The sequence below is a fragment of the Cupressus sempervirens genome, chromosome 10 (genome assembly GCF_028749045.1).
Source record: "Cupressus sempervirens isolate cs-2001-9-10 chromosome 10, ASM2874904v1, whole genome shotgun sequence".
NCBI lineage: Eukaryota > Viridiplantae > Streptophyta > Pinopsida > Cupressales > Cupressaceae > Cupressus > Cupressus sempervirens.
Genome location: NC_143127.1, coordinates 19,194,101 through 19,219,284, shown reverse-complemented (window position 1 = coordinate 19,219,284; position 25,184 = coordinate 19,194,101). Strand labels below are relative to the sequence as shown.

Genomic DNA, 25,184 nt, shown 5'->3' with positions numbered 1-25,184 from the left:
GCATTCAATTATGTGGGGGGATGTTTCATTCGGTATGATTGCATTTGCAGCCTGCTCTGATACCATGTTAATTTCTAGGATCTCTGCAAATGTAATAATATTGCTGTTATAATTGATATTTTCCAAATGCAAATCCCAAACTCTTATAAATATAAGAGTAGGAGACATGTCTCATGAAGAGACGTCTTTATGATTAATCATTATTAGTTAATACATATTAACAATATAAACCACAGTATAACATATGATATGTGTGTGTGTGTGTGTGTGTGAACATTGCATCTTAAGATTAAATCAATCCGACTGTAGCTATAATCTTAACACTATATGCTTGTAGGAGAGTAGCTATATATATATATATATATATATCAACATTGCATCTTAAGATTAAATCAGTCCGACTGTAGCTATAATCTTAACACTATATGCTTGTAGGAGAGTTGAATTAAAATATTCCAATTTCAAATGTATAAGAATCAAATATGTTAAATGAAATACCCATTAAAAGTTGTTTAAGTCTGACCAAGCCCAAGTCTCAATACTATGCTTGAAAAGTTCCATTCTTGAGTTTTGAAATTAAAACAGTGTAGTTTTTTATTTCTTTGTATGGTTGTACTCTATTTTCTCTGAAAATGTTTACTATTTGGCACTGACCAAATTTTTTTCTGTCTTTGGATATTGATAACTTGAATGAGGCTTAGTTCTGTAGACTATTGCATAGTTTGCTGACCCAGACTTGAAGAGTACATAACATTTTCATTTCATTTCAGCAAAACACTTGTCAAAATAGAAAGGACTAAAATTAAAATCTCTTAAAGAAACTTTTTTTTGTTTTCATTTTTTGTAAAATTCAACAACAAAATTTAATAAATTAAATATTGACATCTTGAAAGAGAAAATACATGGTTTTATACCCAAAACTTCATGAGAAAAATGCACTTTATCTAGTTTTTTGCTTGTGTCGACATATTTATCCACATTCTTTTGTGTCTATTAAAATGCAAGAGTTAAGCTTGTCAAAGCTCACCCAACCAAAAAAATTAGAGAGGACTCAGCAACTTGCAGTATGCGAACTATGTAGAATTGTATATTGATGTTTGAGTCTGCTGTTATAATGCTTTATTGAAATTTATTAGGCTGTTATACTACTGCTCTCATGATTTATTTACATATTGATACTGTTGTTATCAGTGATTGCCATATTTCTCACTTTTTCCATCTCTTTCTAGTACACAAACACCAAGTTTTTTTGTATTTTGCCGTCCCCTAACAATCAAGCTCTAGGAAACGTCCCAGAAATGCCAAAATAATTTAGCAAAAACAGCAATAAATGTGTAATTTCAACAAATTTCAAGTTTTTTTAATAGCAGAATTTTCTCACTTTTCCCATCTCTCTAATACACACACACATATTAAGTTTTTTTTGTATATTGCCATCCCTTACACACACACATTAAGTCTTTTTGTATATTGCCCTCCCCTAATAATCAACCTCTAGGAAACCTCCCAGAAATGCCAAATTAATTAAGCAAAAACAGTAATAGACTTCTAATTTCCACAAATTTCAAGTTTTTTTGATAGCAGAAATTTCTCACTTTTTCCATCTCTCTCTAATACACATACATTAAGTTTTTTCTATATTGCCGTCCCCTAACAATGAATTTCTAGGAAATGTCCCAGAAATGCCAAATTAATTAACCAAAAACACTAGTAGACTTCTACATATTTCAACTTTTTTTTGATAGCAGAAATTTTCCTTACTACAATTAAAAGAGTTACAAAGTCAGAAGTTTCTTGTTTGTGTCCAAGATCGACACGGAATAATATTGGATTAAGTTCAAAACAACTTTATGATCAAATTCTTCAAATATAAATTCGATCCTTTTTGAATAGGTAAGAGATTTCTATACAGCAGTGCCACACTTATAAACCATGATAAACTTATCAAAGTTGAACTGTAAAAAACATAATAACAATTGCAAAGATGTGTTTTTTGTTAAAAATAATCAAGAGTCAATTTAAAACTCCCAAAATAAGTCATCAAGAGCACTTAGTTGAGCTGAGCAAAATCATTGTCAGTAGATGTTCTAAATTTATCATAAAATAGGTATGCTCATCTGCAATTTGCCAGTCTTCTGGAATTTGTTGGATTTGTGAAGAGGCAAATTCTATGCTGATTTAATCATAATGTAAAGAAGCTTTCCCAAGTTTCTACTTGTTCCTCTTTTTGGAATGAATGTGATTGATGCAACTCTAGTTCTTCTCACAGTTTGACGATTTTTCTCCTTGACTTAATATTTGAATTGCAAAGCATTGTAATTCAAAGTTAATTCAAAGTTTTGTGCTTCATAGGCCATAAATAACAAGCTGTTGCACATAAAGTGCGTGCAACAGCAGGTAAAGATGAATGCAACAGCAATTAATGTAAATTTTTTTTAAAGCTTTAGCTTTTCAAGTTCAAGATCTCTGATGAAGTCACTATGTCAAGCCATGTGAACAATCCGATATCTCTTGTTCAATAAATAGCTTCCTGAACCTTGAGAACATCAGTTGACCGGTTTCTACAATTTCAAGATGTGCAATCCATTTCTTCCAATGATTGTCCCCCTTTTGGACTTATCAGATCTTCTGTAATTTGAGTATACTTCTGACTCAGTTTGAGGATCATCGTCTGCAATATTTCTCTTTTCTTCAGCTAGAAGAGCTAAAATCATACTTTCCAGACTTTGAGGAAAATTGACTAAAAGAAAAGATGACATTGCTGAATTTTGAAGTTAAACGACTGAATAAAACGGCTTTAGCATCCTCATCATCAACTGCAAGATTGACTTCTGGTAGTTGTTGAAGACACGGAGGAATCTAGTATAGATAAGGCTTAGTATGGATAGCTTGGGAGTCTGGATCTTGGGAGTCATACCCTTATGAGGGTTGTGAGACAACTTAATGGAGCTCTGAGTGTGTAGCTCAGTGTGGATTGTTGTCCAATAGTTTGGGAGATCAGTGATTTGGGAGTTTGGGGAGGTGGAGATCCATCAAAGAATATAGAAATTCAGCTCAGGAGCTACAACTCTATTAGGGTTTGAGGCAGCTTGATGGAGTTTTCTCTGATGTTCTGGTCTGTATGATTTCATGCCAAGTGATACATTGGACGTTATTGAGATGGTTCACTATCTGTAAGCAGTAAAATTGTTTGGTTGATCCAAATTTGGGTAAGTCAAGTTAGTCAAGAAGGCTAGCTTTTCACTGGTGCTTTTGTTGAGGGTAACAACTAACCATTATGCCTAGCCCACAATGATTGCGCTCGTTCTTTTTTTTTTAATTGGAAGAAGAAAAATAAAAGCAGAACAGCAGTGAATAAAAACAATTGCTGCTTCTGTAAATAGTTTAGTCATCTAACAAAAGATGAACAGCAGCAAAGAAAGGCTTTTGACACTGCTCAAAGACGAGGAAATATAGCAGACTACAAAGAGCACATAGCCAATAAACAGCAAGAGGAGTCTGGAGTAGACAGATTGTACTCTTGATACAAATGATGTACTGCCCGCATAACAGCAATTAAACTGAAATACAACATAAACCCTGCCGTCTTTGTTTATTTTCCTGGCTATCATTAATTGTTCTGACCTTCTCTGTGGTGGAATCAAATTCTTCTTCTCTGCAGTCTTCAAAGACTCCAGTAGAGTCTGAATTGTTGCATTGTGTTGTGTTCCAGGGCAGAAGACCTTCAGCTTGCATCTTGATAGCATCATTTTTATAATACTGATCTTTAGAGAGGTAGCTATGTAAGTCATTTGGGTTAGAAGACAAAAGCAGATGGACTGAATCTCAATCTCACAGGGAGAAAAGGAGTGTGAGGACGCAAGACATATAAACTTCTGGATGCATTTGATAATGGTGAGACATCAAGAGCTAGTTATCTTGTTGTGAGCTGAAGAATATCCTAAAAGAGCTGCTTTCCATGACCATGGGAAGTGAAAAAGGGCAGGTAGAGAAGTGAAGAGTGTTTAGCCCATAACATTTTAACATGATAGCATACCCAGAAGCAATGTGTGAAAGTTTCTGTCTCACCACAGAAGAGACATGAAGGGACAGGGCTAAGGAATTTAAGGTGGGAGCCAATTCGGAGTTTCGCATGCAAAAGCTTCCAAGTGGTGAATTGGGACTGGGCATCAGCTTTAGACTTCCAAGTTTGGAGGCTAAGTTTGTTCTACGTAGACTGTTTAAATATGCATCTCCGAGGGGTGTTGAGTCGGCTGGAGATGGGCAGGTCAGGCTGAAGCTGCTTATGAAGGACTATGAGAGGAAAGGATCCAAGGCTGCAACCATTAGGCTTGTTCGTGAGGAAATGATATATATGATAATCATTGGAAAAGGTAGAGGAGGAAGTAGTCAAAAGAATTGAACTCACAGAATAATGGGATATGATAGAGGGAAATGTAGATCGAATAGTTTAATTCCAGTTAAACACATTTATAACTAGTTTGATATCAGTTGAAAATGCCTCTTTCAAAGACTGGATGAGCAGAGAGTAGATGCATGTTTCAACAATATTTGAACATGTCAGATATGAAAGAGATATGGCCTGCCGGTTTTAAAAAGCTCCAAGATGTGTCCAAGAGGTTCTTTTTGGTTGCTATGATGCTTGAACTTTTTCCTTTCACTCATCTGTAACTCTTCTTAGTTTAAAAGTCTCAAGAGGGATTGTGGTCTGAATTCAATTCCTTAGTGTTGTTTAAGATTATTACTCGTGTAACTCTTGCTGGCATCTGACCAGTCTTCTAAAGTGTGGCACAGGCTCAGGGAGTATGTGAGTATTGAAGAGTTTATGGTATAGGAGATTGCTGTTGTAGGAAAGAAATTTTTGTAAGCCTTGTTTTAAGGGAATAAACTATCTTAACAGTGGTTGAGATATTGGATTGAGAAGCAATATACCCCTCTTACAAAGTTTTTCACCAATTTAGGCTTTTTCAGATGCTGTTGCTAGTTTTTTTGTTCTTGTTTCTGTTTAATAGTCTTTGCCTGTATTTGCAGTGGATGTGCTTAAATACCTTGCTCTATTTTAGTGCTCTACATTAGGAACGGCAACTTATGCAATCAAGTTAGTCAGGTAAGAAAACGATTTGTGTTAGTTTATCATGGAGTGGAATATCCTCTCTGGTTACTGATTATTACTGATTAGTGAGTACAGATCAGTTGTGTTTAGGAAAGCTTTTTCAATTTTAATCTCTGGGGAAGTCAACTTAAATGTTGGTTCAGTGCAGCTGGATTTGAACCACTGCTAGAGCTACTCAAACATTGTAGGGTCATCCTAATGTAGTACTGTCTGTTAGAGATCAGGGTTAGTTCAAAACAAGCATAAGAATAACATACTCATGAAATGTTAACTTTGTAAACTATCTAAATTGATCAAATGCACGTAGAATAGCTTTCCAAAAAGCGTCCCATGGCCTTCTTTCTCCAAGGATTCATTTGATCCCTTTATTGCTCTTAGTAGCACATAAGATCAATGGCAACCTAAAGTACGAGTGATAATGATGCTAGAATGCACAATATAAGCCACTATGAGAGTGAAACATGCAAGATGGGGATGAAATGATGAGGATGAGATTAAGCTAAAATGATGTGAGGGTTTAAGCTAAGATGCAAATGGATGTGATATGGAATGAAAATGATAACAACTAAGTGCTATCATGATGAGAATTAAACTAACTATGATGCAAAATGAGAAATAAACTCCTAAATGATGATATGAATGCAAAATGATACTAACAAGATTTCACCATGCAAGAATGCACAGATTGAAATGTGCTAAGGTAATGGATGCAATTCCATGATTATGGATCCTTTTCCTTCAAAAACGGTTTCTATTTATAGATTTTCCAAGGAGGGGTGCGGTGTCCTTGTGATATTCTCCTTAAGCCATGCAGTGACAAGTGTGGGATTGCTTGAGACAAGTGTAGGCTTGTTGAGCAAAATGGAAGATGTATTCTTTGGAATGACAAGTGTGGCATGTGTGAGCCATTTGATGGCATGTGTCCCAAGAGGCTACATGAGGTTGGAATAGAAGGCATGTATACTTGGTGGTTGGGAGAAGGAATCTCAATATGTTTGGAGATAAATACCCAATTATTAATTAGAAAATATGAATTACTGTTACAAGGTGAGGTGGCCATGATGAGGTGGAAGGGGTGGAATGAGATGGAATTCAATTGAAGTGGGATGAATCAAATGATTTAATGGGAGCTGGTAGAATATTAAAGAAGAAATGAACTATACAAGTATATAATTAAATTGAACTATAAAGTAGAGGAATTATTCCTAACTAAATAAGAGGGTATTTAATATATTGAACTAACATGCAAATTCTTGTGTGTATACAAATACCAAAAGAGAATCTCTCAGGGTTAGTAGTAGTCTGTAAAAGTTACATAGTTACAGATGTTTGGCTATCATGTATCCTCCCTAGATTTGAAAAAAAAAGAATAAACTGTTGTCGGCCAAGTTCAAGAAAATTTTGTATACAAGTATCTGATGCTGCACCTAGATTGTGTCAATGCTCAAGGAATAATATTATTGGCTGTGACTTTGAATGTAAAAGTTAGCTACAGAAGGGAAGCCATTGCTGTGGATTGAAAAGTGGTGGTGTTTTGTCTCATAATAACTGGAAATTTGTAGGAAATATTTCTAGTCAAGTGTATAAGCTGTACAATCAAAATGAGTCACTTTTGACACAAATAGAGAAGTTGACGCAAAACTTGATTTCCTATGTGAAAGGGAGAGAGAAAAAAAGAATGCTTGCACCTAATCAATACTATGGGTGACATAAGACTGAAAGAGCTTGTGTGAGAATTTGAGAGCAAATGTAGACGAGCTCAAACTTGCTTCTTTGTGGCAATTGTAGGTTCATCTATTGCCTACAATGACTTAGAATTTATAAGGCAATTCTATTCTGAGCTTAGAAGCATTTTTTCCTGCTTCTTCAGTTGTCAGAATGGTCCTCTGTAATTAACACCCAAACAAACTTTAATGAAGAAAACCCTATTAAATGGAATCACTAAAGAGGAGATTACCTTAAAGAGATTAAATTTCCACAATCCATAGCAATTAAACTGATATATTTCTGGATTTGATTGTGTAAAGATTTTTACCATCAACGTTTCGAATCACACCAAGTGATCCATCATCAGGATGAAGAGAGCAAGAGATGTCAAACAGAATGGATCACTTGGTGTGATTCGAAACGTTGATGGTAAAAATCTTTACACAATCAAATCCAGAAATATATCAGTTTAGGAGATTACCTTGTTCAGCCCCTTTGTGGACATTTGGAAAATCCACATGAATACAGGATATGGCAAATTTATAATTAGATTTTGCCCAAAAAAATATGGCAACACTGAAGGCTAAAACAAAAATGCCTAACAGATGCAAAAGAGACAACAAAGAAGAATCAATGAGAAGGGGGACTTAAAGACACAAAAGAGGAAATGACAAAGATTTGGTAAGGAGAGGGATATGAAGACAGAATGTATGCAGAAAATGGACAAGGAAATGAAGAAAACTTGGTGGATATTGGAGAAGGAATAAGAATAACATGATGACAAGTGGGGAGAGATAAATGAAGCCTTATTAGGGCTTTATGAAAGCTCTAAGGACTCCAAATTGCTCTACAGCTCCAAAGCAAAGCTCCTGGATGATTACAAGTTGATAGAAAGCAGCAAGATGATTACAAGATGATTACAAGTTGATAGGGAGCAACAAGATGATTGACAGTGTGTGATGGATGAAAATGAGAAATTGGAGAGTTCATTTATTGGTTATAAAAAAGTTTTCTGAGAAGGGAAGAATACAAATGTAGTAGGTGTTCACTGATTGGATTCACATTATTTAGTGACAAAATAAGCAAAACAACAAACCTGTCAGCTGAATGGGAATCATGGGCAATGGTGCAATTGGTTTTAATCGAAGGAAGATTAAATTTCTAAGGGAGGTTATGAGGATCAAGGAAAAGTGATCCACAAGGTGTGAGGTATAATGACAGAAAGTGGAAGAGTTCACTATACATGTAAGGGGATATAGAATGAAGTTTGGAAAATTCTAAATCTCGAAGGGAGCTTACGAGGATCAAGGAAAAGTGATGCATAAGGTGGGAGGCATACTGGAAACAAGGGGAAGGGTTCACTATACATGGAAGGGGATATTGAATGGTAGGCTGGAAAAATAGAAGCACGTGGAAATTGTAAACAAGGTTTAGACAAGGGTTAAGCGAACATGAGAAAAGGGGAAGAACAAGCACATAAGGATAAACCACAGAACACAAGGTTTGACAAGGGATAAAAAACTAAAATGGATGCAGTGATCACTAGGGTCCTAGTGATCCAATGGTTGTTCTTCTGGCCAAGTTCTTGCACTTTTTTGTCCTTTTCCTCGTGCCAAACTCCTTCCATGTACTATCTCTTCTATTCTGCTCATCGTGTGTTCTCCACCAATTTGTGCAAACAAGATTTTTAAGAAATTTCATACTGATTTGCACACAAAAAGTCAATTGCTTAAATATCTTGTTTTTTGTACCTCCTTAGGCTTAAATATACACTCGGGATTTTAGAAGCTCGCCCTTTTTCCATTTGGTGCACACTACTGTGATCATTCTGTCCTTCGGCAGCCTACTATAGTTACTTTGTAGTTTTCTGTTGCTTGTTATAGATGCCATCCTGCTATATCAACTATCAATCTTCTGTTATCATGATCTCAAATGCGACATAATCTTCTAGCTCATTTAATTAGCCAGTAGCTTGAGGCCTGATAGTTTATATGTCTAGTGCTTTGTTTTCCTTGCCCCACCATCTTCTTGTGAGTGTATAATCCAATGGATGCTCTTGTGGGCAAGTTCGTGTCCTTTTTGCTTGTCCTTGTGCCCATTGTGCGTTTTCCACACATTTGTGCAAACGCCCTCATTCACATTTCACCTCCATCATGCTTGTCCTGCATTTACTTCTCTCCCCTGTACCAAAATTGTGTTGTGCACTCCTTTGTGCCTTTGCTTTTGAAGCCTTGTAAATGCTTACCTCTATTTCTGGCATTAGCAGACCTTTTAGGCTTGGCTTGTGATATGTTTCCATTAAAAATACACGCAAAAGGGAGCAGCTAAAATGAGGGTAAAAAACAATAAAAGTAGTTGTGTTCTAAGCAATTTCTGTTATTTGTATTCTACTGTAGCTTTTATTTTGGGTTGTGCATGTACTTGGACTCTCTTTTGCTTGCTATGCACCCTAAAATGGCTGGGGTTAGAGTGGGGATTACAGGTTTTCTTTAGATTTGTTTATCAAGACACAGCAACCCTACTAGGATCAACCTGTTGATTTGTATCAAGGCATAGGCACACACGAGTCTGTTGCTTGCTACACACCCTAAAAATGGATGGGGTTAGCGTGGGGATGACAGTTTGCTTTAGATTTGTGTACCAAGTTATAGGAACCCTACTAGGATCAACCTATAGATTTCTATCAAGACATAGGCACACAAGTGACTTAACTGTGAGGCAACTGGCTTGGTCTGACTTGAACCTTTGCCTTAATAACACAGTTTTTTGTTTGCCTTTAAATTGATTTCACCACAATTTTAAGCTATTTCAGTTCATAAATTTGGTACCATAAACTCTTAGGGAGGCATATGAAATGTGTGTACATTGTTGTTTCTATATCTCCACATTTTGTCTTACATTTTCAAATATGCATGTAGCTGGACTCTTCATTTCTTGCTATGCACACTAGAAATGGCTAGTGATGAACAGGGATGACATCTTTTCCCTTAATGCTGTCTTCTATGGTTCCATATCAAGGCATTGGAACCTTACCAGACACCGTTTGGGAAACTTGTCTTGTTTATAGTTTTTTGCTTCTGTTAAATAGTTAGTTACTAAGTTTAATATCGTGTTTCCTTGATTTTTCCCCTTTCCTATCATGCTTGGATATTCCAACTTCTGACCAAATTTGGTCTCTTGTTTTCAAATGCTTTGCACGTCTGGTTTTTGCTCATTTCCATGTTCTTTTACGATTCTTTTAATGATAAGGGAAGACACTTCTCAGTACTTCGTCAATTTGTTTTAGATATTATATTGCAGTCATGAATAAATTAGAATAATCATCCAGAACAAGCAAAAATGGGGAAAAAAAAGTGATTACATGTTTGAATTGTGCTCATCCATGACATGTCAAAGGTTAATCAGAAATGCTTTTATCTAGTCAAACCCATCTTTTTTATTTACTCTTCCTGTTTTAAAACTGTATAATTGATCTAGATTTACACTCAGCTTGCCTGTTAATTCTATGTGAATTTAATGCTAGAATGATCCAGACCAGTTAAAATACTTCTAATATTTCTGCATACATGCATGCACACGCACACACACATAATTTGAAAGCACTTTCAGACTGAACACTGCTATCTATGCGTAGTATTTCTCTTGGATGAAGATGGGCAACACCTTTATCCTAGTGTGTTTATTACCAGAAGATGGTTAACACTTCAATTAGTTTATGGTATTATACCAGTTTTGATCGATTTAAAAGTCAAGTGAGCTTGGTCACAGCTTATGTCTTACATCATAGAAATAGAAACAAATTCCCCTCTGTAGATTACGTCTCAGATATTTTAAAAATTGAATTCGATAGAAATGAAAAAAAGAGAGGTTGTGAGTAGGTGGAAGGTTTGGTATTGAAAATAAACAATAGAGAGGATATATTTATGAGATGCAATATTTATATGTCCACCTTGACTGGGTATTTGTTGGGATCACTGGATGACTTCTATACACTTTTGAACAATCACTGGCCAACTATATTTTGTATTGTGAACTATAGAAACTATATTTTGAATATGATTTTCAAGATATGTTATCTTTAAAGCACGTGTGGTATTGATCACTCTTGATAGAAATTATATTTGTAACATGATTTTGGAATGAAATATGCCTGTTCGAGCAGTTCTTACTGGACAAAGTGAGCATTTAGTAGTTGCTCTGTTCTCCAGATGTTAATTTCTCATAATTTTATTTTCTTCACAGGAGACTTTAGCATCCAAAGAAGAGTTGGCACCTTTTGTATCACATGCAACTCAAATGGCTGCTTTGGATTATATTGTCTCAGTAGAAAGTGATGTCTTTGTTCCTACATACTCTGGCAACATGGCACGTGCTGTTGAGGGTCACCGCAGATATTTGGGACATCGCAAAACAATTCTTCCTGACAGGTAAAATTTTATTGTTTCATGCGATGATTTTTCGAATGCTTACTCTACAGGATTGGGGGCCTAGCTGATGTTCACGAAGGGTTTTTACATTTGTAACTTTATGCATCAGGAAAGCACTTGTATATTTATTTAACAAGATGGATCGCGGGAAACTGTCAGAAGGAAAGCTCTCCGCAATAATTACAGATATCCACAGAAAACGGTAATTGGATCAAGTGTACTGCTCTGGATATATTATCGGATATATTGTTTTGTCAAGTTTGCTATATGTAAACTAGATTTTATATGATTCTTTGATGTTTAACAGACAAGGATCGCCAAGAAAGAGAAAAGGGCCTATTTCTGGAACTAGAGGCAAGGAAAGGTTCCGCACAGAAGAGGCATTCTATACAAATCCTTTGCCTGAATGTCTCTGTCAAAAAGAGTCTACTCAAGATATCACAGAATCAGTTTTTGCAGTTACAAATGTAGCTTCTGTCCAGAGGTTACAGGATTCGAATACAGAAAACACACTTAATCAAACCTCTTTGAATTCAACTGGAGTTTCAGGCGAGATAAATACTGTTGTGACAAGAGAGCCAACAGTTCGACAATAGTTCGCGCCTGACAAGTAAAATCCATGCACACTGAGGAACCATGTAATCATATTTTTTATTTATTAATTTTTGCAGGTAATCTATCACCTTTGCTAATATAGTGTATAGTAATGTATAGTTAAAAGGGCCAGTGGATAATATTTTGAAATGAGATGATTTGTTTAGTTACGCCGCCGTAGTGCATAAAGACAGGCACGATGAAAAAGAGGGCAAGAATAAGCATCCCTCTTTTGTGAAGAATTAAGCCGGCTTTGTCTATTTTCTGTGTTATTTATGAGAGTTGAGCCGGTTTTATTGGTTAATGACAAATTTACAAATGCAGCGAGGGAATGAACATTGTATCCAACACTTTTGACATAAACAAAGCTTACTTCATATAGTGAGCAAAAATAAAAAGTTGGTCCCAATAAGTTCTGAATGTAAAAGAATCCTAGCGGTGAGTAGAAATTTTTGCCAAGGCGTCATAATTTATGAGAAGAATATTATTAAAGGTATTGTTTGAGAATAATTTCAAATTGAGTATATATTTCCTACTAAGAAGCTTAACTATAAAGATTCATTATTCTTTGTCTGGATTGATTTAGGCTTTAACATCCGTTTCTTTAAGGATTTGGTGCAATGCAAGGTTTGAACTTTACAGGACTATAAATAAATTAAGCTGTCTATATGGTCCAATAAATCTAAGGGATGCGACATACTGGCATCTTCGTCCACTTGCAAACTTTATAATATCACATTAACTCCAAAATGCTGGATATTGAATCTTTTATCTGAGAAATTCTCAAGCTTAGCCGAATTAGTTTGTGGGGCCACCTCCAACACATGGAGCTCTGAAAGCATTCGATATTTTACATAGCATGGCTCAGCAAGATTGTGCCTGCAAATTCCGTAAGGTTAGATCTAAACATCCATTAAATTAGTTTGAATTTTGATACCGAATCTGCCTTTACCTCGAAGAGAATATAACAGATCAGTCATATAAAAACAATGGATCAATTTTGAACCAAACTTACATCTCAAATGAAATGAATAGATATAACAAAACAAAGACAAAACATGTAAAAAAATTTAATACAAGATGTATTCTTAGTGGAAACCCCCATAGGACTAAAACTTCTTGAAATGTCTCTCTGATTTAGCTAAAAATATTTTATAGTGCTCCACTCAAAGCACAATTGTTTCACTAACAATACTATTTCATTAAGTGTCCATTTGGTTCCTAGTAGATGACAGGGATTGGCTTTTTCAAAATCTGGATTTGAAATTTTTTGCATTTGTTTTAAAATTGGCAAAATAGAATTAGCATACTGGACTTCCAATTTTGCCTCAAAACCAGGTTTTCTAACTTCCTACTAGCAAGTAGGAATTGAAAATCAAAACTTGGTTATGTTTTTTTGAGCGTAAAAACAATAGATTGGACTACTTTTTGAAATTTGCCTTCAACTCTAAGTTTACACATAAAAATGTGTCTTCACATGCATCTTCTGAGTGAAACAAATGGTTCAAGTAAAATCCCAAAAATCGGAATGAAGATTTGAAAAACCTTGATTTGGCTAAACGAAGGTTTGTCGAATTCCTGATTTTTTTAATTCCATGAACCAAATGGACCCTAATAGATTTTTTTGTGCCTCGGACTTTCCTTTTACATACGAAGTTAGAAACATTGATTCAACATAGTAATTTTTATCCAATACCACTTATCAGTAAGAACTAATATCGCTTTGTATTGAACAGTACATCATTTAAGATAATGAATCACTACCTCAATCTAGTTTTATTACTAAGCTGATCGTGCTCGAAAATAAGTTATGTCGTTTCATGAAGATCCAAATACCCTCCCGCTATCATGTATATAAAAATCATTTTGAAATTGATTCACTGCCCATACAAATTTGATGTCAAGAACCGAGTCATGTTAATAAAATGCTAATAAAGAATTATTTACCAATGCAACTACGTTTCTATTTTTAACTTTTTATAAAGAAACAATTATGAATGTATAGATGTTTTTTATATATCACATGATAATCATCACGACAATGCAAGCTTATTTTATCTCCCACTAATCACTTAAAATCTTTGTTAGAGAAATTATATAATTGAAATCTATAATTATCCATGTTTAAATTTGCAATATAATCATTTTGTAATCCTTATTGTTTGTGTTATCTCTCCTATGCAACTCAAAACAAATGAAATTTGGTTTAGCATCTTAAACTCTTTTCTTAAGTCTTTGTCCAATTGAAACTTCTTAACTATGACTTATAGATCAAAACCTTGTTACTCATTTTTAGTTTGACAAACAAGTTTATGGAGAGTGCCACAAAGACAAAACCACCACACTACAGTTTCAAAACCCTAGGGTTATGCTTTGATTGACATATACATCTTGTAATACTCGTCCCTTTTCCATCATTAAAGATCCTATTGATAAACTATTACCAAATCCTTTTTGTAAACATGTTTGTTCTTCAATTATAATTGACAATGCAATACTTCGATATATGTAGTATTGAATTTTATCATAGAGTGGATAGTGATACTTACTAGTTTATGATAATATATTGTGTGCTTTTAGTTGAAATTTGTTGATATTTTTATGGTGATGTCATACTATATTATTTCAATTGATGATTATAGTTGTATTCATGATAATGAAATTTATATGTTAGGACATGGTATTATTTATATTCATAGCTACTATAGTATTTATCTCATATTTACATTTAAATGGTGCACGTGTTTGTTTTATGTTTTTGTTTGACATGCTTGATATGATTGAGGGGGGGAGTGTAGTCACCTGCAAGTTAGGATCTATGTGATGTACCACTTCCCACCATTGTCTTTTTAGTTAGATATATATTAGTGTATGCTTGTCTTTTATTCAAGTTTGTAGGTACTGGGTATCAATTTCCTTGAATTGTCAAAATGAGCATGTCCAATTGCAACATCTCAATGGTAAGAGGGGAGATAATGTTTCAAGTTTGAATCCCAACTTAAGCATATTACTATCTTAAGGAGGACAAGTATTTGAGTGACTACCCATTTGAATTAAGATGATGTAAATTCATGAACTTACTCCATGTGTATGTTTTATTTTTTTAAATATTTTGTTAGTTTTTTTGGTGGTTGTGTTGTGTGTGATTTGTGATGGATGTGGCATTATAATAGTTGAGAAATTAAATAAGATTATGTAACATAAATAATTATATCTTACAAGTTATTGGACTATTGATTGTGTAGGTATTTAAGTAATGTGAATTAACTAAATATCATTAATTATTTAAAAGACTTAAATAAAAGTTGAATAAGAAAAAATGATTTAACTAAATATTAAATTAATAGCTAAATTAAATGTACAAGTAAAATAAAAAGTGTAATCACTCATTTTTGCTCTAGTAAACTATAAGCCCCTCTATAAATTTAAATTCAAATACTAGGCCTTATTATGCAATAAATCATTTTTGCATAATTTAAAAATCAATAATCCTTTATCAAATCATCACATAATTATTTATTTGATTATATTGCAAAGTTGTTTTTTTATCGGTAAAAGGCCAAAGTCTTGTATATTATATTAATAAAAATATAATAGAGTTTAAAATATAGAGTCTATTCAAATGGGCACTGGTAGAAAAGAACAGAAAAAGGAGACCGCCAGTCTTGCCCGAGACCAAGTCCTATACAAATACATAATTGAAAGCGGCATACCCTAGTTTTCTTATTCTATTGAGCAATTTATCCTCCTTGATTCTTATTGTATGCATAATAAATGTTTAGCAAATAAATGCCTTGTATTTATTCGAAGCTGACTTGTTTCTCCTTTAAATTTGTAGGAGTTATAACTTCTATATTTAATTTGTTTGAAACAATGTTTACAAAGATTGTCTTTTCCTGGTTGTTTTAGATTTTCTTTGTTGACTATGATTTATCCATCCTTCCGATAATTGAGAGATATTGCAAAAGAATTCTTCTAGCCAAGATAATTGTTAGCAGGCATATTTAATATCTTATATCAACTAGAAAAGCAAAATTATTCCTAATTTGCATCATTATAAGGATTAGTAGCTTGTTTTAATAGCTTGCATCATTAACTTGTTTCTAAGTTTTGTTTTTGGATTCGCTATTTCCTTAGACTCTGTTTTGATGTTATAAAATTGAAATGGATGGCCTTCCTCTTTTGTAGTGGTGAATTTAATCTCTATGGTTCAATTCACCTCTTTATTTAGTGTATTTTAGTCTTCCATTTGTTTCCTTTTAGGAATCTATTTCTTGTTCTCTAATTTATTTTTGGGTTATTCTGATACTGTCTAATGTCTAGAATTAGTCATCCCTAAGAACGTCTTTATAAGATATTAGATTGTTCATTTATGCCGGTCTAAAATACCATTGCAGATTTATGTTCTTTCTCTATTTCTATTTTTTATAATAGACTTAGTTATCTTCTTGTAGCCCTTTGTTTAGTTGATTCTTGGTTGGGGTTGATCCTCAATCTACATTGCTTATATTGAGGATTGTATTTAATTTAGCCTTATTTTCTAGAATTAGTATTGTTCTTTGAATTCTACTTATCAGTTTAAATAAAGGTTACCGTTCATCAGAATTAATAAATAACTTAAAGTTTTGGTCTTTTATAGTAGAGATGCGAGAGATTATCCCAATTCATAATGTTCATTATGAAACTACTAATTTAATCTTGATCAAATTTTTTGTTAATATTTTAAACTTACTGTTGTTTATTCATATTTTATCCATTTTCCATAGCTTTCCATACTCAGTTTATGTTCATCTGGTTACAATCTTTTCTTTTTGTGTCGAGCTTACCACATCTTTCCGCGAACCAAAGTTATGAAAAATGCTTATAATAATGAAATTCCTACTTGAAGAAATCACCAGTCTAGAAAACAATCAATCTAAGCTAATAAACGCATACAGAATGAAGGATTACAAATCAAAATAGATTTTTTACCTTTTCTTACCACTTGTAACATGCATTCATTGTCCTCCTAGTCTTGAGTTTCCTGATTTTGTGAGTCCTCTGATTGTGATAAGTCCCCTTCTTCAAGATGTTTCAAGGTTTTGGAGATTGTGAACTTCAATGCAAGATCTATTAAATGATCCTAGAATGCTAAATGAAGATGATGATGAATGATGAAAGACTAAGATTCTAATGATATCAGATGAACAACTATGGAGTTGATGACTAATTTCTTGTAAATACTCAAAAGCTAATTTGAAATGCAAAGTCTAAGTATAGATGTTGGTATTAGGAGATAGATGTCCCTTTTATAGACTCATAGAAGACCCTAGCCTAGGTGGCAACATCCAATGGTGGAGAGACAATTTAGGACACATGGATCGATGAGATTGACTTGGTTGGAGAGATGGAGGAAATCAAGGGTTTAATGAGATGTGAGAGCAAAGTTAGGGAGAGGAAAGACACTTGGCAGAGATCTCATCAAGACTTCTTGAGAGGACTCTAGCTTCAGGGAGGATTCCATGGACAAGTGTCTCATGAGCCCTTGTTGACTGCATAAGGTGGATTGATTGACTCAAGTTAGTAAAGGAAGTGGAAGAAGACTTAGTCACCTAGAGACACGTGTCTTAGAGGTTGAGTTAATCAAGGCCTCATATTCTCTCTTAGCCCCATAAAATAGGACATGTGGGTGAGGATAAATAAGATTTTTAATAATTAATTAATAATTATTGGTGCAACTATGAGGTGGCACATGACATGGTTGACTAGGTGGACTAGAAGACTTAGTCTATTAAGTGAGTGGATAATTAAGCAATTAAAAAAAATCACTTAATAGGATTATTTAGAAGACTTAGGATAGTGTAACTAAATTAGGTGAATTAGTTTAATAAATTAAATAATTTATTAATACTAATAGAGGAATAATATTAATTAAATATTAAAATATTTATTTAATTTATAGAAAGTGAATTAACTTAATAAATTAAATAGTATATTAAAGTTAATAAAGGAAAAATTATTATTAAAATATTAAAATATTTAATTAATTGATTTGACAATTTTTAAGTGTATACATTTTGCCCCTCTTTGGAATAATGTGTGGACAACATATTATTTCAAAGACAACTAGCATTTTTTCCCCTGCCCCAAGATTTTGAACAACATAGATTGTATGGGGTGCCCCCTCGAAAGTTGATTAGGTTGTTTATGATGCAATCGGTCGCTAAGTTGAGCAATCTTTTGATAAGCGATGACAAGAAATGATGTTGGTGATAGAAAATGGTTAACACTGATGTGCATAGTGATGTTCCCCAAGAAAAGCATCCCATAGGTATAAATAGAAAAAAGACAAGGTGGATGAGTCATCATTTGTACACTTAGCATTAGGAGATTCAAGGAGAGCTTAGGATAGCGATAATGTTGTTCCCGATTTCATAACACTGTTTCGAGTGAGTCCGGAGGTTACAACAACCAACCGACTATGGAGAGCTGGTGAGTGATCGATCCCTCTTAGTCGATCGATAGATTTTGATAGGGTAGCCTAGGAAAATTTGAAAATTTCCAATCGCGTAGATAGATGTGCAGTTGCGGTGCACAAATGCATAGGTATATTGCGCATTTACGTAGTTGTTCATAATTGCACACATTTGTAGGTTAAATATGTTCATAGATAGGATAGAAGCTCACATTTGTTAAAGCTGCACATTGATAGAAAGCTTAGTCACATCTAGATAAGGATAGTGTGCATTTGTGCAAGTTGTGTATTAATTTAGGGTAGATGCATGAATGTTTAGGGGTTGTGTGCATTTGCGAGAAATGCACATTTGTGGGGTTGTAAGGAACTTTTGTTGTGTATATCTATACAATTGTTGAAGTTGCACAAACATGTTAGGATTATGTGCATTGTCCTATGGAATTGTGCTTTTGTTTGTGTGAAGAAATAGTGATAGGAAGTGATGCAATTAGATGTTCAACAAGGTAGAGTGATAATTAGTTTGTTAGTGAGGATAACTGATAAGACTACTGTAGGTGTCATTGTAGCAATGTTAGCTAAAAACCCAATTAGGCTTAGACAAATGATATATATGTCAATAAACATGTGATAAAATTAGTTGTAAGATAAAACAAATAGATCACAATTCTAGACAGTAATGGTTCAGGATAACTGATTGCATGTTTTGTTTGATGTGTATAGGAGGACTTGTTAGATATACTGATGTTGAGGGAGAGATTTTTGGATACACATTCTTTGAGACCGTTATTAACTAAGAGTGATCGCATTCTGATTGTCGCTTGTGGACTGCATCACACTATGTATTGCCTAGTGATCAAGGCCAATCTTGGTTTATTGACAACCTTAGTAGAGAGATGGAACTCAAAGATGAGTTCCTTCCATCTTCTGACAAGGGAGATGAGTGTCGAGATGTGTTTAGGGAGCTAAGCAGAGGATGTCTACAAGATACTTAGACTTCTTATCAGTGACGAGCTAGTTCAATATGATCAACACAATAGGTTAGAGGAGTGTCAAGATGTGTTTAGGGATGAGGATTTAGATGATTATGAGATCAACTTGGATTTCATGATTGAGGCATATGATCCATTGCCAACAGTATTAGTAGCGACGATATCAGGGCACATATGTTTGGACAAGAGATTGAGTGGATTCCTCATGGGATGGTGATGGACTCTACAGAGGATGATGGAGGATGGAACCCATTTTACTTGGGAAGTGTGTTTGTTAGCACACTTATATCATGACCTACGTTAGGTGGTGTACCAGAGCGGTGCATCATTATCAACAAGTGTGACTTTGTTGCATGTGTGGGCATGGGAGTACATAGCTATATCTCGACCATTGCACATGGGATTTAGGAGTATTGTACAAGCCTATGCCCATCTATACTCAACTAGTCAATCCCAACCTAAGCTAGAGTAATTGGATTATTGGATGTACACATTAGATACACTAGATTCGTTATATGGAGACCATACTTGGACTATGAGGACTGAGATGATGAGAGGGAGCTAGGCTATTGTTTTGAGACCATATGCTTGATCAACAGGACATCACACATACTAGAGAGACCAGTTAGTAGGTCAGGTGATGAGATAGTTTAGGAAATTACATGGGATGCCTTGGGGTGTTATAGACTTTTCTCGCACCCATTAGGAGTAGAGAGATTCAGGTTTAATGGCTTCGTATGAGGTTGCATTACAAGGGTTTCAACATATGTCCTTCAAAGCATGAAGGTTACGATAAGATATAGTGGATCCTAGATGCACCACAAAGTATAAGAGATATTCACAAAGTCACCCATATCCATTGATATCTACACCTAATGAGCCACCACCAGTGGTTGGACTTGGCAGGAGAGGACATAGGAGGAGACGGGATAGGAGAGGTTAAGGGGTGATGATGCTAGTGGTGATAATGGTGATGATAGAGGCCAGAAGAGAGTGCGGACCTGGGGTGGTATGGTTAGAGGGTTGAGACTAGTTCCTGAAGCTACAATGTTGATATTGGTTCCTATATAGGTGTTGAGGGTAGCAAGATAGGGAGAGGAGGCAAAGAGACCGAGACAGAATGATCCCACATAGGATCAACCTCAAAAGGTGCAGATGGGGGAGGATGATGTTTATGTCGAGGGTGGTGGCAAGGAGGAGTTAGAGCAAGTGACAGATGAGTTTATCGATGTAGAGAGGCAAACAACTAGGGTGCCTTAGCTAGAGCAGCAGAAAGAGCATTTGGAGGCTTAGCTGGCAGTCACACTTAGATCGAGGCATAAAGACTTAGAGAGATTGGGTGCAGCTGAGGATTTGTTGAGTACCTGGAGAGATCTCAGACACTAGGTTTGAACATCAAGAGCATGAAATTGATGTTATGAGTAGGCAAAGAGATTACTTACTAGAGGGAGGCTTACAAGATGTCCCTGAGGATCAACAAATGGGTGGCTTCAAAGAGAGCTCCTATTATGGTTGAACAACTAGTAGAGCATGTGGGTAGAGTGGTGATGTGACCTTGAGACCTCCCAAAATAGAGACTGGTGGACATGCAAAGACAGGGAGATAGGGCGGTGGAGCAGAGGGTGCATGACCTTGTATTTTTGGACATCGAGATCAGCATATAGAGTCTGTCGGTAGTGTCAGTTAGATTATTTTTATACACTTTGGATAGATATTTTGTATTTTGATGGACTGTATCTCGAGACATGTTTGTTATTATCATGGTATATCATCAATGATTGGACATTGTATATTATTTTTGGTCATGTCTAGCCGTATGACTATGGACATTGGTCACTTATTATTTTTGTGACTTTTTGGGTTTTTTATGATGCTTATTTATGATGGATATTGACACATTATTATGCAGGATATGATATGACATGACTTGATATGATGTTATGTGTAGCTATATACATAGTTCATGATGTCCTTGTGATGTGATGAAATTTGATCTTCTTATGTTCTAGATGTTGTATTTTGACTGGATGAAAGTGTGGTAAATGCTATTTATTTATGCAAGGTTTATGAATGATTAATGATAGATGATTTTTGGTTTATGAATGCATTTTATTTTATCAAGTATGGATGCCTAAAATGTCAAATGAGTAATAATGAATGATAACAAGTTAACCCAAATTGATAAAATGGATAAACACACAAATGTAAAAAGTGAAAGAAATTGCTAATGATGAAAATATATATGAAATACAAATGTTTTGATCAATGTTCCAATAACTTCAATCTAGATAATAACAAAGTCTTACCCTAAAATACCCAATGAAAGAAAATAAAAGATCTATAAGAATTGACCCATAATCTATAAAAGGAACCTCACATACTTAAAATGAAATGAATATGGATGGAATGAAAATGAATATGGATAGTTAAATGCAACACTAAAGTTCACATTCTCTGTTGCGTTGTAGCATATTGATTCCAAAGGCAACATGATTTTTATCATCATTGGACTCTTTATTGTTGTAAGAGAACACAAGCATCATGGTATAATTAAACTAGGATGACTAGAACACTCCTTACATGGATTATAATATTGCAAACTTGACAAGAATCTAGGTATAATTGAAACAAGATGACCTAAGTTTTGTTTGCAAGATCAACAAACAATGAATGCTTGCCCATTCATCACATGAACAAATATTTGAGGTAAAGATATGTGTGACTCTTCATGATCAAAGCAATAGTGTGAGAATTGTATTTTTCAGCATGGAATGCTCATTAGATGCATGAAGGTTATTAGGCACAAATACCCCAAAATAAAAGTTCAATGAGTACAATAGGAAACACCCCACAAAAATAAAAATTTCATGTTCCATCCCAGCTATTCTAGTCACAATGGTAAATGTGAGCAATTAACTCTTACTAGTGAGACATCCTGGAATAGCATAAGAGCATGATAACAACGAAATCAAATTGATGAATGCATGTACTCTAATAGTCAATCAAAATTGTCACCAGATGCACGAATATCTTACCATAGATTATGTTATGGTTTGATGTGATTTGTTTATATTTTTGGATAAGTTGAAGTTTTCAATGTAGGTAACAATTTGATTGAATTTTATGAGTTATGAGTTAACATTTTTGAATCCACTGATAAGAACCTCTTGGTTCTTATTTTGTGTCTGAAGATTGCTAAAATATAATCCTTTTTTGTCCTCTTATGAGGCATGGTTTATCAAAGACCCACTTCCAGAATTAGGTCGAGGACATGCCCCTAGTTAGGTATTGGACTAAATTATTAATGGAGAAAGACATGAAGGGAGATATGAATGAAGATCAAACCCAAACCAAGATATGATGGAACTTTATTCTGGATATATACATGGTAGACTTCGTGGACAACCAATTTATTATGGATATGTACATGGACAGATGATGGGTTTGGATAAATGGAATGACGGATACAAACTATGTGATGGAGAACTTATAATAATCCTAATAGATAGAAGAACTAGTTTTCTACAAATGACACCTATTCCTAGGTTTTCATCATTTGCTTTGTTTTTTTTTTTAATTTATTTTTTTGAATTTTTTTAAAAAAATTTTGCATCCCTTACACTAGGATTTTAGATATAGAATCTCTTAAGGTGTATGTTGTTGATAGGTTTGTCTAGCAATTCACCCTCAAAAGTTGATAACTAATATGCCCTAGATCCAAATACGACAGATTACAAAAGGACCTAGCCAATTCGCTTCAAATTTTCCTTACATGATTCTTTGGATTTTCCCTTAGGACTAGGTCACCCACTTTAAATTCTCTAGGTTTCGCTTTGTTGTTGTACTAACGGGACATCCTCTATTGGTAAGCTTTCATACAATAAAAAGCTTTCTATCTCTTTTCATCTAGCAATTCAATTTCTTGCAAGTGTAATACTCTATAATCTTCATATGTAATAAGATCTCTTAATGTCACTTTGAGAGATGGTAACTTGACCACAAGGGGAAGTATAGCTTTGGTGTCAAAGACAAGGGAATATGGAGTGGCACTAGCAGGTGTATGAATGGATGTGTGATAAGCCCACAATGCTAGAGTGAGTTGAACATGACAGCCATGGCTAGTGTCATTAACAATCTTTTTAAGGATCTTGACAATGGTTTTATTAAATGCCCTAGCTTAACTATTTCCTTGTGGAAAAAATATGGAGGAAGAATGATGGGTAGTGTGAAATTTATCGCATAGTTATTTAATATCCTTATTTTGGAATTGTTTACCATGATATGTGATCATGGATGTTGGAATACCATATCGATAGATGATATAATTAAGGATGAACATGGAGACTTACTTGTCGATGGAAGTTATGAGTGGAAATACTTCAACCCATTTAGTAAAATATCGTGTTGCTGTAATGATGAATCTATGGCCATTGGAAGAAGATGGATGGATTTTTCCAATAAGATTGAGTCCCCACTAGTTGAATGGACATATTGTTGTAGAAGGATGAAGCTCATAAGCTAGTGCATGAATTAGATTCTGATGTATCTGGCACTTTTTAAAAAAATTTCTTGGCATATTAAAAGGAATCTGACTCCATTGTAGGCCAATAATAACTCATACACATAAGTTTCTTAGCCAAAGAAAGACCACTCAAGTGTGACCCACATATACCCTCACATACTTCTTGTAAAGAAGTTTGAGACTTATCATGTTTAAGACAATGTAAGAGATTATCATCAAGACCTCGTTGATATAAGGTATCAACAATTAATGTGTGTATCATCTTAAAATGGAAGCACTTCCATGTTAAGATCATTTAGCCCTTCAAGTAAGTGGTTTGGGGTCATGTCAAGTGCCTTGAATAGGCTTTTGCATGGATTTGGTTGTTTTCCCCTTGTTATGCTTCTCTTTCTATTTCCAACCTATTTTTGACAATTTTCTCTGTGAAATTGAGGACTTTTACTTTCTGGGTCAAGGTCGACCTTGATCCTAATCTAGGTCAAGGAAAACCTCAACCCTAACCTAGGGTAGGGTTGACCTCATCCCTGACCTAGGGAAGGGCTGACATCGTCCCTGATCCTAGGTCCAATTTTCAAGTTCTAAGAGTTTTGGGATATTGGGCTTCAAAAAGTTTCATTTTCCCACTTCCGGATTAGTTGCTTTGGGTTTCAAAATGGTATACTCTTAAATTGCATTTAATCTAGGTCCATTTCTAGGGTTTATGGTTAATTAGGATTTAATGCTTCCATGTTGGCCTTCTATAGAAGTTTGTGCCCTAGATTCCTATATAAGGAAGCCTTCTTCCCTCATTTTGACATCTACTTTTCATGAGAGGATCCACCTATTATGAATTTTACCACACAAGAGAGATATCTTGCATGTTAGATTGTGGTGATTGATCAGGAAAGCACTATACATACTTCATAAATTATTTGGGGTAAAAAAAATTTAGGTCCTATTTTATCAGAATTTTGGGCCAACATGTAATTATTAATTATAACCCTAAAGCAATTAAAATACTTGTATAAAAGGGCTTAGGGTTAGGGATTGTTTCATAAGGTGTGATGTGAAATTGGTTCTTGCGGCGGTATTCAGCTGTAAGGGATTATGAATTGTAATCAGGTTGTAATCACTGGATCATGAAAATATTGGACTTGCTGTTTGGTGGACGTAGCCCAGGGATTGGGTGAAGCACATTAAATCTTGGTGCCTTGTGTTCTTTTCTATGTGATCTATTATTTTTTGTTATTGGTTATATTTGCATGTAATTGTTATTTCTATCCGTGGTTTAATCCTAACATTGCACATCCATTATTCTATAAAGTGAAGATCCACTATTTATCAAGCATTCAAGCACCCAATTCATCAAGGAGATCCATTATTAGCTATTGAAGGATTC

General features: G+C 34.7%; 1 protein-coding gene across 1 annotated transcript in view; it reads left to right on the top strand.

Annotated features, from left to right (window-relative positions):
• Window positions 1-12,333, top strand: part of LOC149532359 (O-fucosyltransferase 7-like) — a 28,968-nt gene extending 16,635 nt beyond the window's left edge. The window contains exons 10-12 of the mRNA XM_089805177.1: window positions 11,063-11,247; window positions 11,357-11,449; window positions 11,555-12,333. Of these exons, the coding sequence (XP_089661303.1) occupies window positions 11,063-11,247; window positions 11,357-11,449; window positions 11,555-11,843 (567 nt within the window). The 3' untranslated portion in view covers window positions 11,844-12,333. The remainder of the gene's footprint in view (window positions 1-11,062; window positions 11,248-11,356; window positions 11,450-11,554) is intronic.
• The last annotated feature ends 12,851 nt before the right edge of the window (window positions 12,334-25,184 follow it).